The sequence below is a fragment of the Tupaia chinensis genome, unplaced genomic scaffold (genome assembly GCF_000334495.1).
Source record: "Tupaia chinensis unplaced genomic scaffold, TupChi_1.0 Scaffold000098_3, whole genome shotgun sequence".
In the NCBI taxonomy this organism is placed as follows: domain Eukaryota; kingdom Metazoa; phylum Chordata; class Mammalia; order Scandentia; family Tupaiidae; genus Tupaia; species Tupaia belangeri.
Genome location: NW_006159562.1, coordinates 120929 through 140722, shown reverse-complemented (window position 1 = coordinate 140722; position 19794 = coordinate 120929). Strand labels below are relative to the sequence as shown.

At 42.1% G+C, this 19794-nt stretch overlaps 1 protein-coding gene and 1 pseudogene across 1 annotated transcript in view; both read left to right on the top strand.

Moving 5' to 3' along the window:
• EDNRA (endothelin receptor type A) overlaps positions 1-19376 on the top strand; it is an 85952-nt gene extending 66576 nt beyond the window's left edge. The window contains exons 5-8 of the mRNA XM_006143454.2: positions 7417-7569; positions 15757-15890; positions 16302-16410; positions 18252-19376. Of these exons, the coding sequence (XP_006143516.1) occupies positions 7417-7569; positions 15757-15890; positions 16302-16410; positions 18252-18392 (537 nt within the window). The 3' untranslated portion in view covers positions 18393-19376. The remainder of the gene's footprint in view (positions 1-7416; positions 7570-15756; positions 15891-16301; positions 16411-18251) is intronic.
• Positions 11280-12675, top strand: LOC106734358 (elongation factor 1-alpha 1 pseudogene; annotated as a pseudogene).
• Positions 19377-19794: the final 418 nt, after the last annotated feature.

Genomic DNA, 19794 nt, shown 5'->3' with positions numbered 1-19794 from the left:
ACATGTGTGTGCGTGCCCAAGATCCCGAGAAGAGAATGGAGGAGAAGGGAATGCGGCATGGCCATCACCCCAGGGTGGGTGATTTCTCACTTTCTGTCTCTGTTTCTCTGGCGAGTGCACACACCCTATAGTAAAAACCTCTCAAAAAAAAAAAAAAAGAGAGAGAGAGAGCTATTTTGTTTTCACTCCTGTGTAGTAGTAGAACTATAGATACAACTAGTGTCCTACACCAAACCACTAAGAATTCTGAAGCAAATGTACTAAGAAAGGACTAGCAGTGTATGTATGGAATGTTATCTGTTTTTGTGATACAGAACACAGCACTATTCCATCTGACAGACATGCTATTGTCTAGTTTATGTCACTTGGGGAGATGAGTATTGCTCATTCACATTTTTTAACAATGAATTTACTAAGTCAAAGTAGAGAGTAGTGTTTACCTGTACTTATATTAGTATGGATTCTGTCTCTAATATGCAAATAATATAAAATTGCAGGGGGACCAGGAAGTGGCATGGTGGTTAAGGTGCTGGACTCTCACATGGCCAATCATCAATGTTTGAGTCCCACACCTGGCAACTTGAAAATTAGGAACCAGCAGTTAGCGTAATGGCTATGTCGCTGGACTCCCACGTAGTCGACCGCCATTCGCGTCCTGGACCCGGTGGCTTGAAACTCACGCCGGGCGCGTGTGCATGCGTGCCCAAGATCCCGAGAGGAGAATGAAGGAGAAGGGATTGTGGCATGACCATCCCCCCTGGGGGGTGATTTCTCGCTTTCTGTCTCTATGTCTCTGTCTGTCTGGCAAGCGCACGCGCCCTATAGCGAAAACTTCTCAAAAAAATAAAAGAAAAGAAAGAAAACCACTCTGGCCATGTGTGACCAAAATCCCAGGAGGAAAGTGGAGGAGAAGAGATTGCAGTGTGGCCATCCCCACTGGGGAACAGGGTGATTTCTCACTTTTCCTCTCACTGTCTCTCTTTGCCTCTCTGGTGAGTGCATTTGCCCTATAGCAAAAAAAAAAAAAAAAAAAAATCCTAAAAAATTAAAGAATTTTTAAAAAGGTTATTTAGGGCAACAGTTGACAGAGATTAAGGCACTGGATCCGATGTGGCCAACTGCACGATTCTTGGACCTGGGAGCTTGAAAATCACACCAGGTGTGAGTGTGTGTGGGCCTGAAGTCCTGAGAAGGAAATGGAGGAGAAGGGATTGTGGTGTGGCCTTCCCCCCAGGGTTGATTTTAATTAAAAGCTAAAAGAACATTATTGAGGGAAATTTTAGGGAAAAAACAATTCTAAATAAATATTCATGAAATAAAGGACTTAATATTCAAAACAAAAACTTATTTTAATTATTTTTTCCATGAGAGAGAGAGAGAGACTCACCCCAAACAGAGTCCTAAGCCAGGATCCACCCCATCTTAGCCAGCCCAAATGCACATGGACATGGAGACCTCAGGATATGAACCCCGAACCTTCTTTGTGGGTCCAGCTTTGTTATCTCTGGCCCAAAGCAGAGCTTTTAAGAATATTGAGGTGTAACAAGTTTAGTTGTAGCTTTTTAAATGTACCTGACCACATTGTTTCTCTGAAAAGTTTCCTCAGATGACCAAGGATTTGGAGAAACCTGTTTAAAATGCATGTCCCCTTTGCAAATCTAGTTACATGTGGACTGAGGAGGGAAATCAAAAGGATGAATATTTCTCTTAAATCAGCATAATTTGGTGCTTTGATCTAAGTTTCATGCAGCTCAGATTCCACAATTAATTATCTACAGACATCTTAAGGTATGTTCTCCTAACTTGGAAAATCCACAAAGTTAGTGGTTTTACAGTTGACCAGTTGAAAATTCCTGAAGAAAATTCTTGACAGCTTGAAAATTCTTACTTTAAAATTAAAGGTACTCATGTGACTTCCACACTGTCAACCTTAAATTTAAGGTCTTCTGGGGCCAGCAGGTGGCATAACGGTTAAGGGCTCTGGACTCCTACCTGGCAACCGTGGTTCAAGTCCCGAAGCTGGTGGCTTGCTTTCTCTCTCTCGCTCTCTCTCTCCATCTATCTCCCTCTCGGTTCAAAGTAAAATAAATAAGTAAATGGATAAATAAAGTTAAATGAAATAATGCTTTAAAAAAATTAAGGTCTTTTTATCAGCTGACTCTTTTCTCAGGTCAGACTTCACAGTGAAAAACAGAACAAACAGTAAGAGGTTATCAGAAGCTGGGCAGTGTGAATAACCAGTCCAGATATTCCAGACCAAAACATTTTTAAAAAGAGTCTCAGTATAAGCAAGACTAGAGGGCCAGCAGATGGCATAGTGGTTATGTTGCTAGACTCCCACATGGCTGAGCACAGTATGAGTGTCAGACCCGGTGGCTTGAAACACACTGGGTGCATGTGCATGCGTGCCCAAGATCCCAGGAGAATGGAGGAGAAGGGATTCCCACATGGCCATCCTTCCTGGGGGATGATTTCTCACTTTCCCTCTCACTGTCTCTATCTTTCTCTCTTTCCAGTGAGTGCACACACCCTAGGGCAAAAACTCCTACAAAAAAAAAAGAGAGAGACAGAGAGAGAGAGACATTATTAATCATTAGGGCGAGACAACACGAATTGGGTTGCTTCCCATAAAGACTGTCTTCTGGGACCAGCAGTTAGCGTAATGGCTTTGTCGCTGGACTCCCATGTAGTCGACTGCGGTTCGCATCCCAGACCCAGTGGCTTGAAACTCACACCGGGCACGTGTGCGTGCGTGCCCAAGATCCCGAGAGGAGAATGAAGGAGAAGGGATTGCGGCGTGGCCATCCCCCCTGGGGGGTGATTTCCCGCTTTCTGTCTCTCTGTCTCTCTCTGTCTGTCTGGCGAGCGCACGCGCCTTATAGCAAAAACCTCTCCAAAAAAAAGAGACTGTCTTCTATATAGAAGAGATGCAGTAAATGTGGCTATTCTACAAGAAGGATGGCTCGAGGACTGCAGTGAAGGACATGGGTTGAAATGTTAATTTTTTTTTTTTTTTAAGTTTTTGCCATCAGGCGTATGTGCTTGCTGTAAAGAGACAATGAGAAGGGAAGTGAGAAATGACCCACCTCCCAGGGGGGGGATGGCCATGCCACAGTCCCTTCTTCATTCTCCTCATTTTAGGCATACACCCACACACACACACACACACGTGCCTGGAGTGATTTTCAAGCCACCAGGTCCTGGACTGAACCACACTTGGCCATGTGGGAGTTTGGTGCCCCAACCACTATGCTACCTGCTGGCCCCAACTGTTCATTATTTTTTAAAGAACTATTTTATTTATCTTTATTTATTTGTTTATTTATCTTTATTTACTTATTTATTTTATTTGACCAGAAAGGGAGAGAGTGAAACAGGAAGAAAGAAAGTTGGAAAGCAAGCCACTGAGTCTGGGACTCAAACCCCACCTGCCAGCCCTGAAAACTTAATTTTTTAAGTGTTCACTCCAAGACCCTTTCTTCTTCTTCTTCTTCTTCTTCTCCTTCTTCTTCTTCTTCTTCTTCTTCTTCTTCTTCTTCTTCTTCTTCTTCTTCATCTTCTTTTTATTTTTAACTTTATTACCCCTGGTTTTTTAATTTTTTCTTCCTTGCCTCTATTGTATCCTAGACTGACCCAAGACCTCCCCTGTGCCCTTGCTGACACTAGTTCAAACAAAATGCATGACCCATTTCTCTCCAGATCTCTGCCACGGAGGAGAAGGACTCCATCCAGCCTCTCTGGGTTCAGCCTTCAGACCCTTTACAGTTGCCTCTGGGCCATTCAGTGCACCAGGAAGAAAAGGGCCACGAGAGAAGGAGAGTGGGTCCTTAAAGGAGTGTTTGTACTGTCCATTAAAAAAAGACTCCTGATTTTTTTTTTTAAGTTCAGTACTGAAATCATTCTACAATGTGATGGACCTAGAGAAATATTTGTATAAGCAGATTTAAACAAACGATCTCCTTTGGGAGTTGGTACTTAACCTGAAGATAGAATTCAGAACTTCAAATGAGAAAGAAATTTTGTCTTTATTTTCACTGACTTTCAGTTGAAGTTTATCATTTCCTTCCATTATGAATGTAGATGACAAACTTAAAAAGTTTATTTATTCCCTTCATGAGAAAGATGAGAGAGACAGAGAAAAACAAGAATCCTCAATAAGACCTCACGCCGTAATTCCCCACGGTCCTCCCAGCCACTCAGAATCATGCCCTTCCACATGGATCCTGCCTCACTGAGCAGTGCATTCCCGCCATGCCACCAAGTCAGCCCAGGCAGTAGTATTTAGAAGCCCATGACTGAAGCCAGCAGGTGGCATGGTGGTTAAGGCACTGAATTCTCACATGGTATATCACGGTTCACATCCTGGACGCAGACAATAGGTTAAAAAAATCACAACAGGTAAGTAGATTAATAAATAAATAAATGTTCTGAAAAACATATGAAATAGGGGCCAGCAGGTGGCGTAGTGGTTCAAAGGCGCTGGACTCCCACATGGGTGACTGTGGTTTGAGTTCCAGACCTGGCAGCTTGCTTTCTCTCTCCTCTCTCTCTCTCTTTCTCTGTCAAATTAAAATAAATAAATAAAGTTAAGTAAAGTAGTTGTTAATACATACACATGCATATGTGTGTGTGTGTGTGTGGCATATAGTAGCCATCCAATGAGGGGGTGAGGTGGGCATTACTTTTTCATTCATAAAAATAGTAGGCAACAGGCATTTTCTTGGGTTTTTTTGGTTTTTTGATTTTTTTTAATTGCCAGAAGACACATGCACTGACTGGAGAGAGAGAGATAAAGAGAGAGGGAGGAGGGACCAGCAGTTAGAATAATGGCTATGTTGCTGGACTCCCACATAGTCGACCGCAGTTCGAGTCCCGGACCCGGTGGCTTAAACTCACGCCGGGCGCGTGTGCGTGCATGCCCAAGATCCCAAGAGGAGAATGGAGGAGAAGGGATTGCGGCGTGGCCATCCCCCCTGGGGGGGGGTGATTTCCTGCTTTCTGTCTCTCTGTCTCTGTCTGTCTGGTGAGCATGCGCACCCTATAGCAAAAACTTCTCCAAAAAAAAAGAGAGAGGGAGGAGAGGAAGAAAGCATCCCCCCCACCATGGAGTGTGGTCACACCCCAATCCCTTCTCCTCCATTTTTCCATCCCGTCAAGATTTTGGACATGCATACACATGCACCAAGCATGTTTTGCAAGCCACCAGGACTGGCATTCAAACCACAGTCAGCCATGTGGGATCCAGAATCCTTAATCACTAGACCTCTGAGCTGGCCCGAAATAGATATTTTTATACCATGCAACACTTGTGTAATATCAAAGTATCATTGCTATTGATTACTACTTAAAACTTTAGGTAGTTATCAGAGCCACCATTGGGGTTGTTATTTAATTTGTTAGTAACTACATGGGTGCTACATGAGAATCTTATTTTTTCAATATTTTGAATGCTGTTTTTCAATGTAATCTGTTTCCAGTGCAATCTCTTATTTTTATTTTGTGCATATAAAAGTGTCAGTCTCAGAAAGGATTATAATGTTCACCAGACTTCTGGAGGAGCCTGTGGCATAAAAATAGTTTTAAAAAAACCCCTGACCTGAACTTTTTTGTCTTCAGAAGTTATTTTTAGGCTATTTTAATAGACATATTATAAATGTAGCCCACTGGGTCTCCTTCTATATTCAGAAACTCTCCAGTTTTTCACAGAGCAGCATGATTATTTTTTACTGTGGGAACTGAGATTATTACAGAAGGCTACATGATCCTTAGTAAATAAACAATCTGGAGAAATATTGTAAGGAAAGAAAAGGCATTTCTTCCCAAGATTCTGACTAACTTAGTGGAAAAAAGAACTTAAAAATCATTTTGCAGGGAACCACCAGTTAGCGTAATGGCTATGTCGCTGGATTCCCACGTAGTCGACCGCGGTTCGTGTCCCGGACCAGGTGGCTTGAAACTCACGCCGGGCACGTGTGCGTGCGTGCCCAAGATCCCGAGAGGAGAATGGAGGAGAAGGGATTGCGACGTGACCATCCCCCCTGGGAGGTGATTTCTCGCTTTCTGTCTCTATGTCTCTCTCTGTCTGTCTGGCAAGCACACGTGCCCTATAGCAAAAACCTCTCCAAAAATGAATAAATAATAAATAAATAAATGAAAATTTTTAAAAAAAATCTTTTTGTAGCTTCCATTTTCATAGATTATTAAGTTATCTCTTCAAAAGGCATAAAACAGCTTTATCCTAGTGTTTGTCAAATCCTGCCCAAAGGGAGATAAAGCTAAATATGTCTGTAGATAAGGTATGCAGTCTCAATAGTTTCCAGGTGGACAGTATTAAAAGAGAGAGAGAGAGAATTTTATTGACTGCTCTAGCTAGCTGGCTTTGAGGTCACATAGCAAGCATACCAGGCAAAGGGTTAACTCCCAGTAACCAAAGCTACACCGATAAGCCATTTATAACCTTCACTGTTTCCAAGATGTTCGCATTGACTACGCTTTAACCACAATAGCCAAAAATGAGCCAGGCCTTACCACAATTTTGAAGCTCATCATTAAATAAACATATACAGTTTTCACATCTCAAAAGCATGGTTTATGAGCTTTGAAAAGGCATTTCTTTGTATTGATTAGGACTTTTCCTTTGTGTAACTGAAACCAACTTTATTTTATAAAAAACATCTTTGTTGGGAAATTTCATTTAAATTCATCTTCTTCACGGGCCAAAATAAATAAATAAATCCAAAATAATTTCTAGAGTTTCAGGTTTAATCCTTTTTTTGTTTGTTTGTTTGTTTTTTGAGATTTTTGCTATTAGGGTGCTTGTGCTCACCAGAAGACAGAAAGCCAGATATACCCTCCAGGAGAATGGCCATGCCACGGTCCCTTCTTCTCCATTCTCTTCTCAGGAATTTGGATATGCATGCACATATGCCTGGAGTGAATTTCAAGCAGTGGTTTCAGGGACTCGAACCACAGTTGACCATATGGGAGTCCAGCACCATACCCACTATACCACCTGCTGGCCCCAAGATTAACAAGATTTAATAGATTTTTTTAAGAGAGATTTTTGCTATTGGATGTGTGCGCTCCCGGACAGAAAGCAAGAAATCACTCCCGCCATGGGGGGATGACCACGCTGCAATCCCTTCTCCTCTCGGGATCTTGCCCATGCACACACATGCACCTGGTGTGAGTTTAAGCCAGTAGATCCAGGACTTGAACCGCGGTCGACTACGTGGGAGTTCAGTGATGTAACCATTATACCATCTCCCAAGATTTAATAGTCCCATACCTATCACTGCAACCAACAAGCATGAATTTACAAATATATCTTCAAGTATAAAGATTTTGAAGCTATCACAGGCACTGGACAGCTCATTCATGCCACTGTTCCCCTTCATTTCTCTCCCTTTTCTACAGTTCTACCAAGATGTAAAGGACTGGTGGCTCTTTGGGTTCTATTTCTGCATGCCCTTGGTGTGCACTGCCATCTTCTATACCCTCATGACTTGTGAGATGCTGAACAGAAGGAATGGCAGCTTGAGAATTGCCCTCAGTGAGCATCTGAAACAGGTAAATCCCGTAAGACAGTGAAAACCTGCCGAAGACTGTTTGGTCTTTGACAATAGGAGGCCCGAAGGCTGTATTTATGTGATTCAGTCTTGTTTCCTGAAGATGAAAATGATGCCTTGTCAATGTTTTCTTTACGGTTGGTGTGGTAGGAACTTGTTTGGGGAAATGGAGAGCCTTCTGTGAACTAGGTGGTTCTGGAGGCTCGGCCCAAAGAAAGAAGACTATTCGTTCGTTTTTCCAAGACACGGTGAGCCTGTGTGTGGGCGTGTGTCTACAGGAAATTGCCACGACAAAAAAGATACACGTGAATTTCTTCCCTTGAGAGCTTTATAGTCTTGTGGAAATAAAATACCAAGACTTGGAAAACAGAATGACAAGGTGTGATCAAAGTAGCCTGTGTGGACAGACATAAGAATGTGAAGTTCTCTCATGGAAAAGATGCATATGGTAATAGCTTTGATTTGAAGGAAATGTGTATGTTTTTGAAAAACTATATTGTATCCTATATACAGAGATGTACAACAATTAAATGTGAAGAAGAAATCATTTTTAAAAGATATAAAAAAAAAAGCCTGTGTTATAAAAAGCCTGGGAGGATACAAGATAGAGTCCTGGAGAAACTGCTTATAAATCAGGGGATTGAACCAGGCCCTAAAGGATAAATGGGATTTGATGGGAAGGAAGAGGATGGTGAATATTTTGGGGAGGGAGAACAGAAGTCTAGTTAGAATGTGGAATGGAGAGGACAGCAGGCAGCATGGTGGTGAAGGTGCTGAATTCCCACATGACCAACCATGGTTTGAGTCCCAAACTTGGCAGTTTGAGAATCATTCCGGGCATGTGTGTGTGCATGCCCCAAATCCCAAGAGAATAGAGGAGAAGGGACTGCAGCATGGCCATCACCCCTGGGATGGGGGATTTATCACTTTCCCTCTCTCTGTCTCTCTGTCTCTCTTCAGCAAGTACACATGCCCTATGGCAAAAACCTAAAAAAGAAAAGAAACTTACCTAAGGGAAAAACCTAAAAAAAAAAAAAAAAAGGAAAGAAAGAAAGAAATGTGGAATAGGCACCATGTATTTGGAGAGTGGGAAAAACGAGACGAACTTCATTAGGGCAACATTTAAGAGTTATGATAGGAAATGGAATCACATACATAGTGGAAGAAGTAAAATTTTAGAGGGCCTAAAGTTCTGGAAGGAGCTCAGACATGCCAGTAGAAGGCTAGTGTTGGTCCCACCAAGGCAGCAAATAGAACATAGAAAGTTGTCATACGGCAAAACTTGACTTCATGGCGATTATCTAAGGTATGCAACTTACCTAATAGTACCCAGCTAGCTCCTAACAGGAACTCAGCAAATATTTATATTAACTTAAAGAGTAAAACTAGGGTCAATAGGTCACCACATGGCCAACTCTGCAGTTTGAGTCCCGGACTAGAGGCCTGAGAAATGTGCCAAGCATATGTGCACGCCTTCCCAAAATCCTGAGAAGAAAATGGAGAGGACGGTATTGCAGCATAGCCAACCCTCTGGGGAATGATTTCTCACTCTCCCTCTCTGTGTCTCTGTCTCCATCTCTTTCTGGCAAGCACACATACCCTTTAGGAAAGTTATTTTTTAAATAAATAAAGAGCAAAACTACAGGGACGGGGCCAGCAGATGGAATAGTGATTCTGTCGCTGGACTCCCACATGACTAACCATGGTTCAAGTCTTGGACCTGGTGGCTTGAAAATCATGTGGGGCACATGTGCATGCATGTCCAAGATCCTAGAAGGAAAATGGAGGAAAAGTGATCATAGCATGGTCATCCCTCAGGGGGTGATTTCTCACTTTCTTTCTCTCTCTCTCTCTCTCTCTCTCTCTCTCTCTCTTTCGTGAGCACACACTCCCTAAGGCAAAAACCTAAAAAAATTTTTTTTAAATGAATAAAACCAGGACTATAGTTGCAGTAGAGAAGTATGGGGGTAGAGTCTTTTCAGCAAGTTAATAGCAAATGCATATTTTGAAAAACTATGCATGGATTTCTAAATTTTTGCATCAAATAACTCATACTTGAATTGCATCTTTCCACAAACTTTTTGAAGTCCTCTTGTGTAAGGATGTCCATCCAACCACACCAGAAGTTAGCGTGAGTTCTTGATGGAGTCTTGAAGTCCTGTCTAATCACCATATACAGCACTATTCCCCATCAGTCCCTCTTTTCAACTACTATGCTGATTTTTCTGCACTTCAGTTCCTCAGCTGTAAATTGGGCATAATAACACATGAATCAATGTTGTTATGAGAAGCAAAATAATTAGTGGGGATGCCTATACTTTGTAAAACCAAACATACCTGGCGAATGGTAGTTATTATCTTTTATTGACCTTTAGCAGGAAGATTACATTGAGAAACTTTACTCTGACGTTGTTCAGGCATGAAGGTTCAGATACTCCAGAAGTAAACACAGTTAGCAATTATTACCTTGCAATCCTGTCAAAGAGGTGATTAGTCAGAATGGATTTGTGAAAAAGTGTTTTCTTTTTCTTTTTTTTTTTTTTTTGGAGAGGTTTTTGCGTACACTCGCCAGAAAGACAGAGAGACAGAAAGTGAGAAATTGCCCCCCAGGGGGGATGGCCATGCTGCAGCTGCAATGCCTTCTCCTCCATTCTCCTCTCAGGATCTTGGGCATGCACGCACATGTGCCTGGCATAAGTTTAAGCCACCGGGTCCAGGACTTGAACCGCAGTCAGCTACATGAGAGTCTAGCAACATCGCCATTATGCCAAATGCTGGTCCCAAAAAAGTGTTTTCTAGTGATTCTTTTTTCATTAGTACCATGACTGAGGCCATTTAAGCTCAGAGTGGTACCCTGCTCTGAAAATAAATAGGGGTTGGAAACAATAGCAGTATGCTGCTTTACATTACATAGCAGTTTTTATGTTTCTGAAGAACATTTGCTTGTGCTTTCTTATTTGATTCCCCCAAGCACCCTGCGAGATAGCTAGGACAGATATCATCCTTCTTATCCAGGTTGTTAAGAGATTTGTTGCACCCAGGGGAGGTTAGAATCCCAGACTTGGTCGTCACAGTAGACATTCTCTTCAGTCACACTCAAAACTGTAGCCAGTTGGAGTAGCAGAGGAGCAAGGCCAGGCAGAAGCCTAGGATGGTGAGATCACCAGCAGGAACCCCTGCCTGCCCTTTGACCCATAGTCTATCAGGCTATGGTTCAGCTTCTTGCTTGGTTGCCTTCTATTTCCCTTCATTATAATGACAACAACTTTACCAATTTGGGATTGCGTTTGGGTGCTGGTAACAGAAAACTCAAAATAGTGAATTGAACAAAATAGTGAAGTGAATAGTTGATGGTTGTCCCACAGCACGAGTTCACATGCCACTGGTCAAGGAAGTAGAGACCAGGTGTCTGCTGTTTTGTGTAATTGCCTTCAGTCTTGGAAGAGAGCAGCAGCAGTTCTATTTTTGGATCTGATTTCCAGGCAGCAAGAAGGGAAGAACATAGAACACATTAGTGTGTGTGAACGAAAGGAGAGTACTTCTACTTTCAAGTAGCTTTTTCAGAAACCACATAATAAATCCTACTTCCATCTAATTCATCAGAACTATACCGGGGCGGGGGGGGAGTATGTGAATGATTAGGCCATAGGAGAATCAAGAATCTGTTGAGCTTTTTCACCAAAACACAGGTGTCGTGAAAACCACTGCTAAATCAAAGCCAAAATTGGAAAGGAGAAGACTCACATCAACATCGTTGTCATTGGACACGTAGATTCCAGTAAGTCCACCACCTCTGGCCATCTGATCTACAAATGTGGTGGGATCGATGGAAGAACCATCGAAAAATATGAGAAGGAGGCTGCTGAGATGGGAAAGGGCTCCTTCAAATACGCCTGGGTCTTGGATAAACTGAGAGCTGAACGTGAGCGTGGTATCACCATTGATATCTCCCTGTGGAAAGCAAGTATGATGTGACTATAATCGATGCCCCAGGACACAGAGACTTTCTCAGAAACATGATGACAGGCACATCTCAGGCTGACTGTGCTGTCCTGATTGTTGCTGCTGGTGTTGGTGAATTTGAGGCGGGTATCTCCAAGAACTGGCAGACCCATGAACATGCCCTTCTGGCTCACACATTGGGTGTGAAACAATTAATTGTTGGTGTTAACAAAATGGATTCTACTGAGCCACCTTACAGTCAGAAGAGATAGGAGGAAATTGTTAATGAAGAAAATTGGCTACAATCCCGACACAGTAGCGTTTGTGCCCATTTCTGACATGTTGGAGCCAAGTGCTAATATGCCATGGTTTGAGGGATGGAAGGTCACCCGTAAAGATGGCAATGCCAGTGGAACTACACTGCTTGAAGCTCTGGATTGCATCCTGCCACCAACTCGTCCAACTGACAAGCCCTTGCCCCTCCAGGATGTGTACAAAATTGGTGGTATTGGCACTGTTCCTGTCGGCCGAGTGGAGACTGGTGTGCTCAAACCTGGTATGGTGGTCACCTTCACACCAGTCAATGTGACAACTGAAGTCAAGTCTGCTGAAATGTACCATGAAGCTCTGAGCGAAGCTCTTCCTGGCAACATGAGTTTCAATGTCAAGAACGTGTCTGTCAAAGATGTTCAACATGGCAATGTTGCTGGTGACAGCAAAAAATGACCCACCAATGGAAGTAGCTCGCTTCACTGCTCACGTGATTATCCTGAACCATCCAGGCCGAATCAGTGCTGGCTATGCCCCTGTACTGGATTGTCACACAGCTCACATTGCTTGCAAATTTGCTGAGCTGAAGGAAAAGATTGATCGCCGTTCTGGTAAAAAGCTGGAAGATGGCCCTAAATTCTTGAAATCTGGTGATGCTGCCATTGTTGACATGGTTCCTGGCAAGCCCATGTGTGTTGAGAGCTTCTCTGACTATCCTCTTCTGGGTCGTTTTGCCATTCGTGACATGAGATAGACAGTTGTTGTGGGTGTCATCAAAGCCATGGATAAGAAGGCTGCTGGAGCTAGCAAGGTCACCAAGTCTGCCCAGAAAGTTCCGAAGGCTAAACGAATATCCCTAATTCCTGCCACCCCAGTCTGAATCAGTGGTGGAAGAACAGTCTCAGAACTGTTTGTCTCAATTGGCCATTTAAGTTTAATAGTAAAAGACTGGTTAATGATAACAATGCATCGTAAAACCTTCAGAAGGAAAGGAAAATGTTTTATGGACCACTTTGGTTTTTTGTGTGTGGCAGTTTTAAGTTACTAGTTTTTAAAATCAGTACTTTTCCATGGAAACAATTTAACCAAAAATCTGTCACAGAATTTTGAGACCCATTAAAGTTTAATGAGAAAAAAAAAAAAAGAATCTGTTGATAAGAAAGACAGGAGGGCCAGCCAGTGGCATAGTGGTTAAGGTGGCTGGATCCCACATGGCTGGCTGCACAGTTCGAGTCCTAGAGCCAGTGACTTGAAAAACACACCAAGTGTGTGTGTACATGCCAAGGTCCTGAAAGAAGAAGGGATTGCAGTGTGGCCAACCTCCTCAGGGGGTAATCTCTCTCTCTCTCTCTCTCTCTCTCTCTCTGTCATCCCCAGTGAACACACACTCCCTTTAGCAAAGAAAAAATAAATAAATAAAGGCAAGAGAGTGGAGATCGGGAGTTCCCTTTCCCACTATACAAGATGGCAGGTGAAAAAGCTGCGAAGCAGGATATTAAGGAGAAGAAACCTGAAGCCAAGAAGGCTGATGCCAGTGGCAAGGTTAAAAAGGGTGACCCCAAGGCTAAAAAGCCCAAGAAGGGGAATCCCATTGTAGCTGAAACCCAGTCCTAGTCCAGGGCATCAGCAGATACTCCCGGTCTGAAATGTATTCCAGGAAGGCCATGTACAAGAGGAAACACTTGGCCACTAAATCCAGGATTGAAAAGAAAAAGAAGCTTCTTGCGACTATCACAAAACCAGATGGAGACAAGAATGGTGGTACCCAGGTGGCTAAGCTGTGCAAAATGCCTAGATATTATCCTACTGAAGATGTGCCTCAAAAACTGTTGACTCATGGCAAAAAAAACAAACAAACAAACAAAAAAAACCTTCAGCCAGCATGTGAGAAAGCTGCGAACTAGCATCACTCCTGGGACCATTCTGATCATCCTCACTGGATGCCGCAGAGCAAGAGAGTGGATTTCCTGAAGCAGCTGAGCAGTGGCTTGTTATTTGTAACTGGACCGCTGGTTTTCAATAGAGTTCCACAGCATAGAACACACCAGTAATGTGTCGTTGTCACCTCCATGAAAATTGATACTAGCAAAGTAAAAATCCCAAAGCACCTTACTGATGCTTACTTCAAGAAAAAGAACCTGCAGAAGCCCAGACACCAGGAAGATGTGATCTTAGACGCAGAGAAGGAGAAATACGAGATTTCAGAGCAGCGCAAGATCAGAAAGCTGTGGACGTGCAAATTTTAGCAAAAAACCAAAGCTGTTCCTCAGCTCCAGGGCTACCTGCAATCTGTGTTTGTCCTTACAAATGGAGTTTATCCTCACGAATTGGTGTTCTAAATTTTTTTGCCAAGAACCTAATTAAATAACTGATCATATATAAAAAGAGAGAGAGAGAGTGGCGATTGGTTAAGTATCAGATTATGACGAAAATATGTTAATATTACCTTTTCAAAGGCTTTTCCTCTTTGAGTATATGCTTGGGGGAGGTAACCTCTCTCAGCACACTTCTTTTCATTTCTTTGGGTACACTACTTTTGTGTGTTCACCAAATGACCCTTTAAAAAGATCTCCCATTCTTATAGGTCAAAATCCTTTCTTTCTCTCCTTAATCACTGCTCTGAAGCCAGCTCCCAGCTAGCCCAATAACTAAGAAAGATTAAAGAACTTCCAAGTCTCTGAACAAGAGCAGGAATTGCTGACAACTGCCCCCAATGAATGGCTCAACTGATCGTGTGGGTTTATCGTCAGCTTCTCAGATTTCATGTCACATGCTCTGGGTTCATCCAGCATTAGTCTTCCAAACCCTGGTTCCAATCACTTTTATTTTGGCATTAACAGATTCCAGTTGCAGATAAATTGCATTTGATGCTCCTAGTTAGGCTTCTAAATGTACACACTATCATTCACGAGCACAACGCACAAGTGACTGGTTGCAGGGAACTCCTAACCTATAGGTTAGGAGTTCTTCTGAGCCCAGGCAGACTCAAAGGTATGTCTTCATTGAAACCAGCTCAGGGTTGACATGTCCCAGATTTTCTAATCATCCCTGTGATAAGCCTTTACCCTCACCCTCTGTAAACAACCCATCTTAGGAAACCACAGGCATTAATAAAATAATTTAGGGACCAGCAAAAGGCATAGTGGTTAAGATGCTGAACTCTCATGTTCAAGTCCCAGTTGCAGCAACTTAAAACACACGCATAGGCGTGAGTGCCCAAAATCCCAAGAGAAGAATGGTTAGGTTATCCCTCCTGGCAGGCCGGGTGGGGGGTGGCGATTTCTCACTTTCTCTCTCTCTGTCTCTGGTGAGTGTGTGTGCCCTATAGCAAAAAATCTCTCTAAAAATAATTAATTAATTGATTTTAGAAGCAAAAGAATGCCAATGCTAACTGTCTCCAAGATCAGAGAAAGGAGATAACGTGTCCCTGCTGGTTCTTCCATTTTGCCCCTTCCTTTAGTTTGTTTCCCAGAAGTCTGTGTCGATTCGTCCGTTCAGTCATTTTGCCTGCCAGGTCCACTTCTATCCTAACCTGTCATCTCTGCCCTAATCCCACCAACGAAACTGCGGCCATCGTCCTTCCTGACAGCTGCCTAAAAGTATTATTAGCAACTCTTTAATTGGAAAGTGGAGTTCAAGGGGCCAGCAGGTGGTGTGGTGGTAAAGGCATTAGACTCTCACATGGTCTACCATGGTTTGAGTCCTAGACCTGGTGACTTGCTTTCTCACTTTCCCTCTCTCTTTCTGTCTCTCTCTGGTTGAATTAATAATAGTAAAAATAATAATTAATAAAATAATTTATTTTAAAAATGTTTAAGATGGAGCTCAGAACCTTGAAACAGAGGCACTGCAAGGCAGGTTGTTTACCTGTGTTTTTCACTCCATGTTATCAAATACCTCCTTGTGTAATTTTTTTTATCTAGTATAAAAACACTAAACTTACTGGTTTTTTTTTTTTGGTCTCACTTTCCTTCAGCTTCTAGAAGTGGCAAAAACTGTCTTCTGCTTGGTTGTCATTTTTGCTCTCTGCTGGTTCCCTCTTCACTTAAGCCGAATTTTGAAGAAAACCGTGTATGATGAGATGGACAAGAACCGATGTGAATTACTCAGGTACGATCCTATGTACCCATTGGAAAATTGATGTTTCTGTGCTTTTCAAAATTATAACACTTTAAGAAAATTTTCTAGTCTGCATTCTTAAAATTACACTACAAAACTGATTTTTTTTAAGCTGGCATAGTCCATAACTGATCCCAGGATTTGTACAAGCCATGTCTGTAATCTTGCCATCCCCTTCTGAAACTGTGCACAAGGGTTAGAGCTCACCACGTAGTTGCCGTATCTGTGACCATCCTGTAGAACTGAGACTGCCATTGACACAAGCACTTTCTCCAAATGTAACTGCCACCCATGACACGTAGCTCTTGGGCAAGAAAAATGCTTATTCTGAGGATAAATGCTGGCTAGCAAATTTTGAAACAGTATGTTCTAATTATTCTGCACTGCTTTCTTTTTTTCTAGTTTTTTGCTGCTCATGGATTATATTGGTATTAATCTGGCAACCATGAATTCCTGTATAAACCCAATAGCTCTATATTTTGTGAGCAAGAAATTTAAAAATTGTTTCCAGGTAAGACTGTTTTGTAAGCATTTTTTAGCAACAACCAAATGAGTACATTAAGTATCCAGGAGACCTGGTCATTTCCAATTGTAACAATACATTGATCAACTATGATCCCTTTCAGTAGAAAAGTGAAAATCATATTTTGTTACCCAGAAAGGTGAGATGGCTAACATAACAGAAAAGCAGTATCTATTCAGGCAACACATGCACATGTTAAAATGGAAAGGATTAACCTAATTACCACCCAGTTTAGTAGCTTCCTTTAAAAAGAAACGTTCAAGGACGAGCAGTTAGCATAATGGCTATGTCGCTGGACTCCCATGTAGTCGACCGCAGTTCGCGTCCCGGACCTGGTGGCTTAAAACCCACGCCGGGCACGTGTGCGTGCGTGCCCAAGATCCCGAGAGGAGAATGGAGGAGAAAGGATTGCGGTGTGGCCATCCCCCCCGGGGGGTAATTTCTCACTTTCTGTCTCTCTGTCTCTGTCTGTCTGTCTGGCGAGCGCACGCGCCCTATAGCGAAAACCTCTCCAAAAAAAGAAATGTTCACACATAAACTTCCAGTCATACAGAGAACAGGAAACCTATTCATATCTCACCTTGTCTTAGATTTTAACTACAGTCTCAACAGAGTGTAAACTTTAGTGTTAAGAAAGCTCTCAGACCAGCCATTGGTGTGGTGGTGAAGAAGGCTGGCTCTCACATGGAAAACTGCAGTTCAAGTTCCAGATCCAGTAGCTTGAAAAACATGCAGAGGTGCAGGGTGCATGCGTGTTCCCAAAATCCCAAAAGGAGGAAAATGGATTGTGGTGCTGTCATCGCCCTGGGGATGCTTCCTCACTTACCCTATCTCTCTAGGACTGCAAACACCCTCAGAAAAATAAAAAGAAAAAGAAGAAAAGTAAAATTAAAAAACCTCACTACTCTTTAATAGCCTATTTAGTAATACTCTGTTTAAGGAAAGTTCATGCTTAATGCTCTAGAAACCTGAACCAATCCAATTTCATTCGCGATCATTTTCCTTCTGTATTCAAACCTCCATCTAGCTAAGCACTCACGTCTTCCAGAAGCTCCAAGCATGTCTCACTGATGTGTCATTCTTCCAATTCCTGGAATGAGTTTAGCATGGAGTTAATCCTAACTGGATTTTGTTATCTTTGACCGGGATGTTTAGCTTTAGCTCATGGTACATATTAGGCAGAGTAGCTTCGAGGTCAAGGGTGCAGGCTCTGGAAGCAAACAGCCTCCAAGGACGTCAAGCGCGGCACTAGCTGTCAGCCCAGGTCTGGCTAGCGCCTCCTCCACTCCCTCACTTTCTCATCTGTAACACTGGAGGGTCACAGCATATCTCTCCTAAGTAGGGTTCCATGGGATAATATACGTAAAGTGCTTGAGACAGTATGAAATGTTCGATATAAGTAGATGATTAGTAGGGATAGAGCAGATAAACACTGTAACTGCTCTCCTGAGATTTTTAATCTAGAAAGAGACAGACATATATTAACCAAAGAATGATACAAGTAGAGAAAACGTGGCATGGAAGTTTTGGCTGCCATGGTTTTGAGGTCTCCCTGCAATGTTTACAGGCTGTGAAATGCCTGTCTCAAAGGGGTCGACTGACATGCAAGTCATGATTCATTTGTTTGTTCCATGAGCTGCAGTTGATATTGCTTGCTGGTTAATTTATATATTAATGATCAAAGTACAAATTGTCAGAACTTAAATGCTTTTTGTGATGGATGTGTCTAAGAAAGGCAACATACTCAAAGGGTAGATCCCAATCTAGAGAGTCCTGGGTTCCAGTTCTAGTTGGGTCTCGGTAATCTCTTCTGTTCTCTCTTCTCCCAGTCGTGCCTCTGCTGCTGCTGTTACCAGTCCAAAAGTCTGATGACCTCGGTCCCCATGAATGGAACGAGCATTCAGTGGAAGAACCACGACCAAAACAACCACAACACCGAGAGGAGCAGCCACAAGGACAGTATTAACTAACCAGTTGAAGAAACCCGGATCAGTATTCCTTCAAATCCTACCTGAGAAAAAAGATCACAGTGACAGTGTCTCCAGAAATCTCCTCTCCCATCCTTCCTTCTTAATTCAATCCTACCCTCAGGGGGGAGAAAAATGCTTTCCAGAACAGCAGAGGGTGGACTCATTCAAACCACAGTCTATGAATCTTATTTCTTTATTTTTATCTGACTCCCATATTCTGCATGTTGTAGTCAGCACTAAAGGGGTTGGGGCAGAGTGGAGACTATTCAGTGGAAGCAGAAAGATATTTACTGCTTGTGTGTGACAATAGCATTTTCAAAGGTGACTAGCATTCCTGGAAGTTCAGCGAATGTTCAGTAAGAACTGGCGGCCGCCAAAGAGATTAGGACAAAATGTTCTATTTTTTTAAGTGTTTTTTTCTTTTTTAATTTTAGTTTTGATCATACACAGTATGTGTTTAAGGCACCTTTATTTCAAACCTTCGATGCCAGTATTTTTTAATTTTTCAAGTGTATAATAGCCTAAAATGATTGAGTTTATTTTCATATATCACCCCCCAAAAAAGGGGGAAAAAAGTATTCAGGTGAGCAGTTAGATTAATATTTCTTATGTCACTGTTTCATATTTAAAACATAAATTCTAAAGCTGCAACAAAATACAGTGATTTAAAGCATAGGCTTATAGTGTAATAGCTGCTACTCAAAAGAATTTGTAAGAGCCCTTTTTTTTTTTTTTTTAGGGATGTTGTATTACAGAAGATCTTAAACAAATTTTTTATGTTAAATTCAAACGTAATGCTTGGATCAACATTTCCGTGTTTCACAAGTCCGGTCTTTTTTTAATGTAAGTTTTTTTAAATGTAAAATCAGTATCATGTACCAAAATTTAAATATATCTGTGACTTAACTGTGCCTGATATTTTTGGTGCAATGTATCGAAAACTAAGGCATCCCTAGAAGAAAAACATTGAGTATTTTGAGAAGATGTGGACATTTTCATTGGAGTTTTTTTTTGTAAAAGTAACACATACGTGTGTGTGTGTGTATATGTATGTATTTATTCTACATATCATCTTGTATTCTCTTAATTTCTCTTAAAATGTTGGGACCGGCAGATGGTGTAATGGCTATGTCGCTGGACTCCCATGTAGTGGACCGCAGTTCAAGTCCCAGACCTGGAGGCTTGAAACTCACACCGGGCACGTGTGTGTGCGTGTGTGCCCGAAATCCTGAGAGGAGAATGGAGGAGAAGGGATTGCAGCATGGTCATCCCCCCTGGGGGGTGATTTCTTGCTTTCTGTCTCTCTGTCTTTCAGGTGAATGTATATGCCCTATAACAAAAATCTCTCAAAAAAAAAAATTATTAGTGGTAGGAAGACTTTTTTGGTTATTCCTTTTTCCAT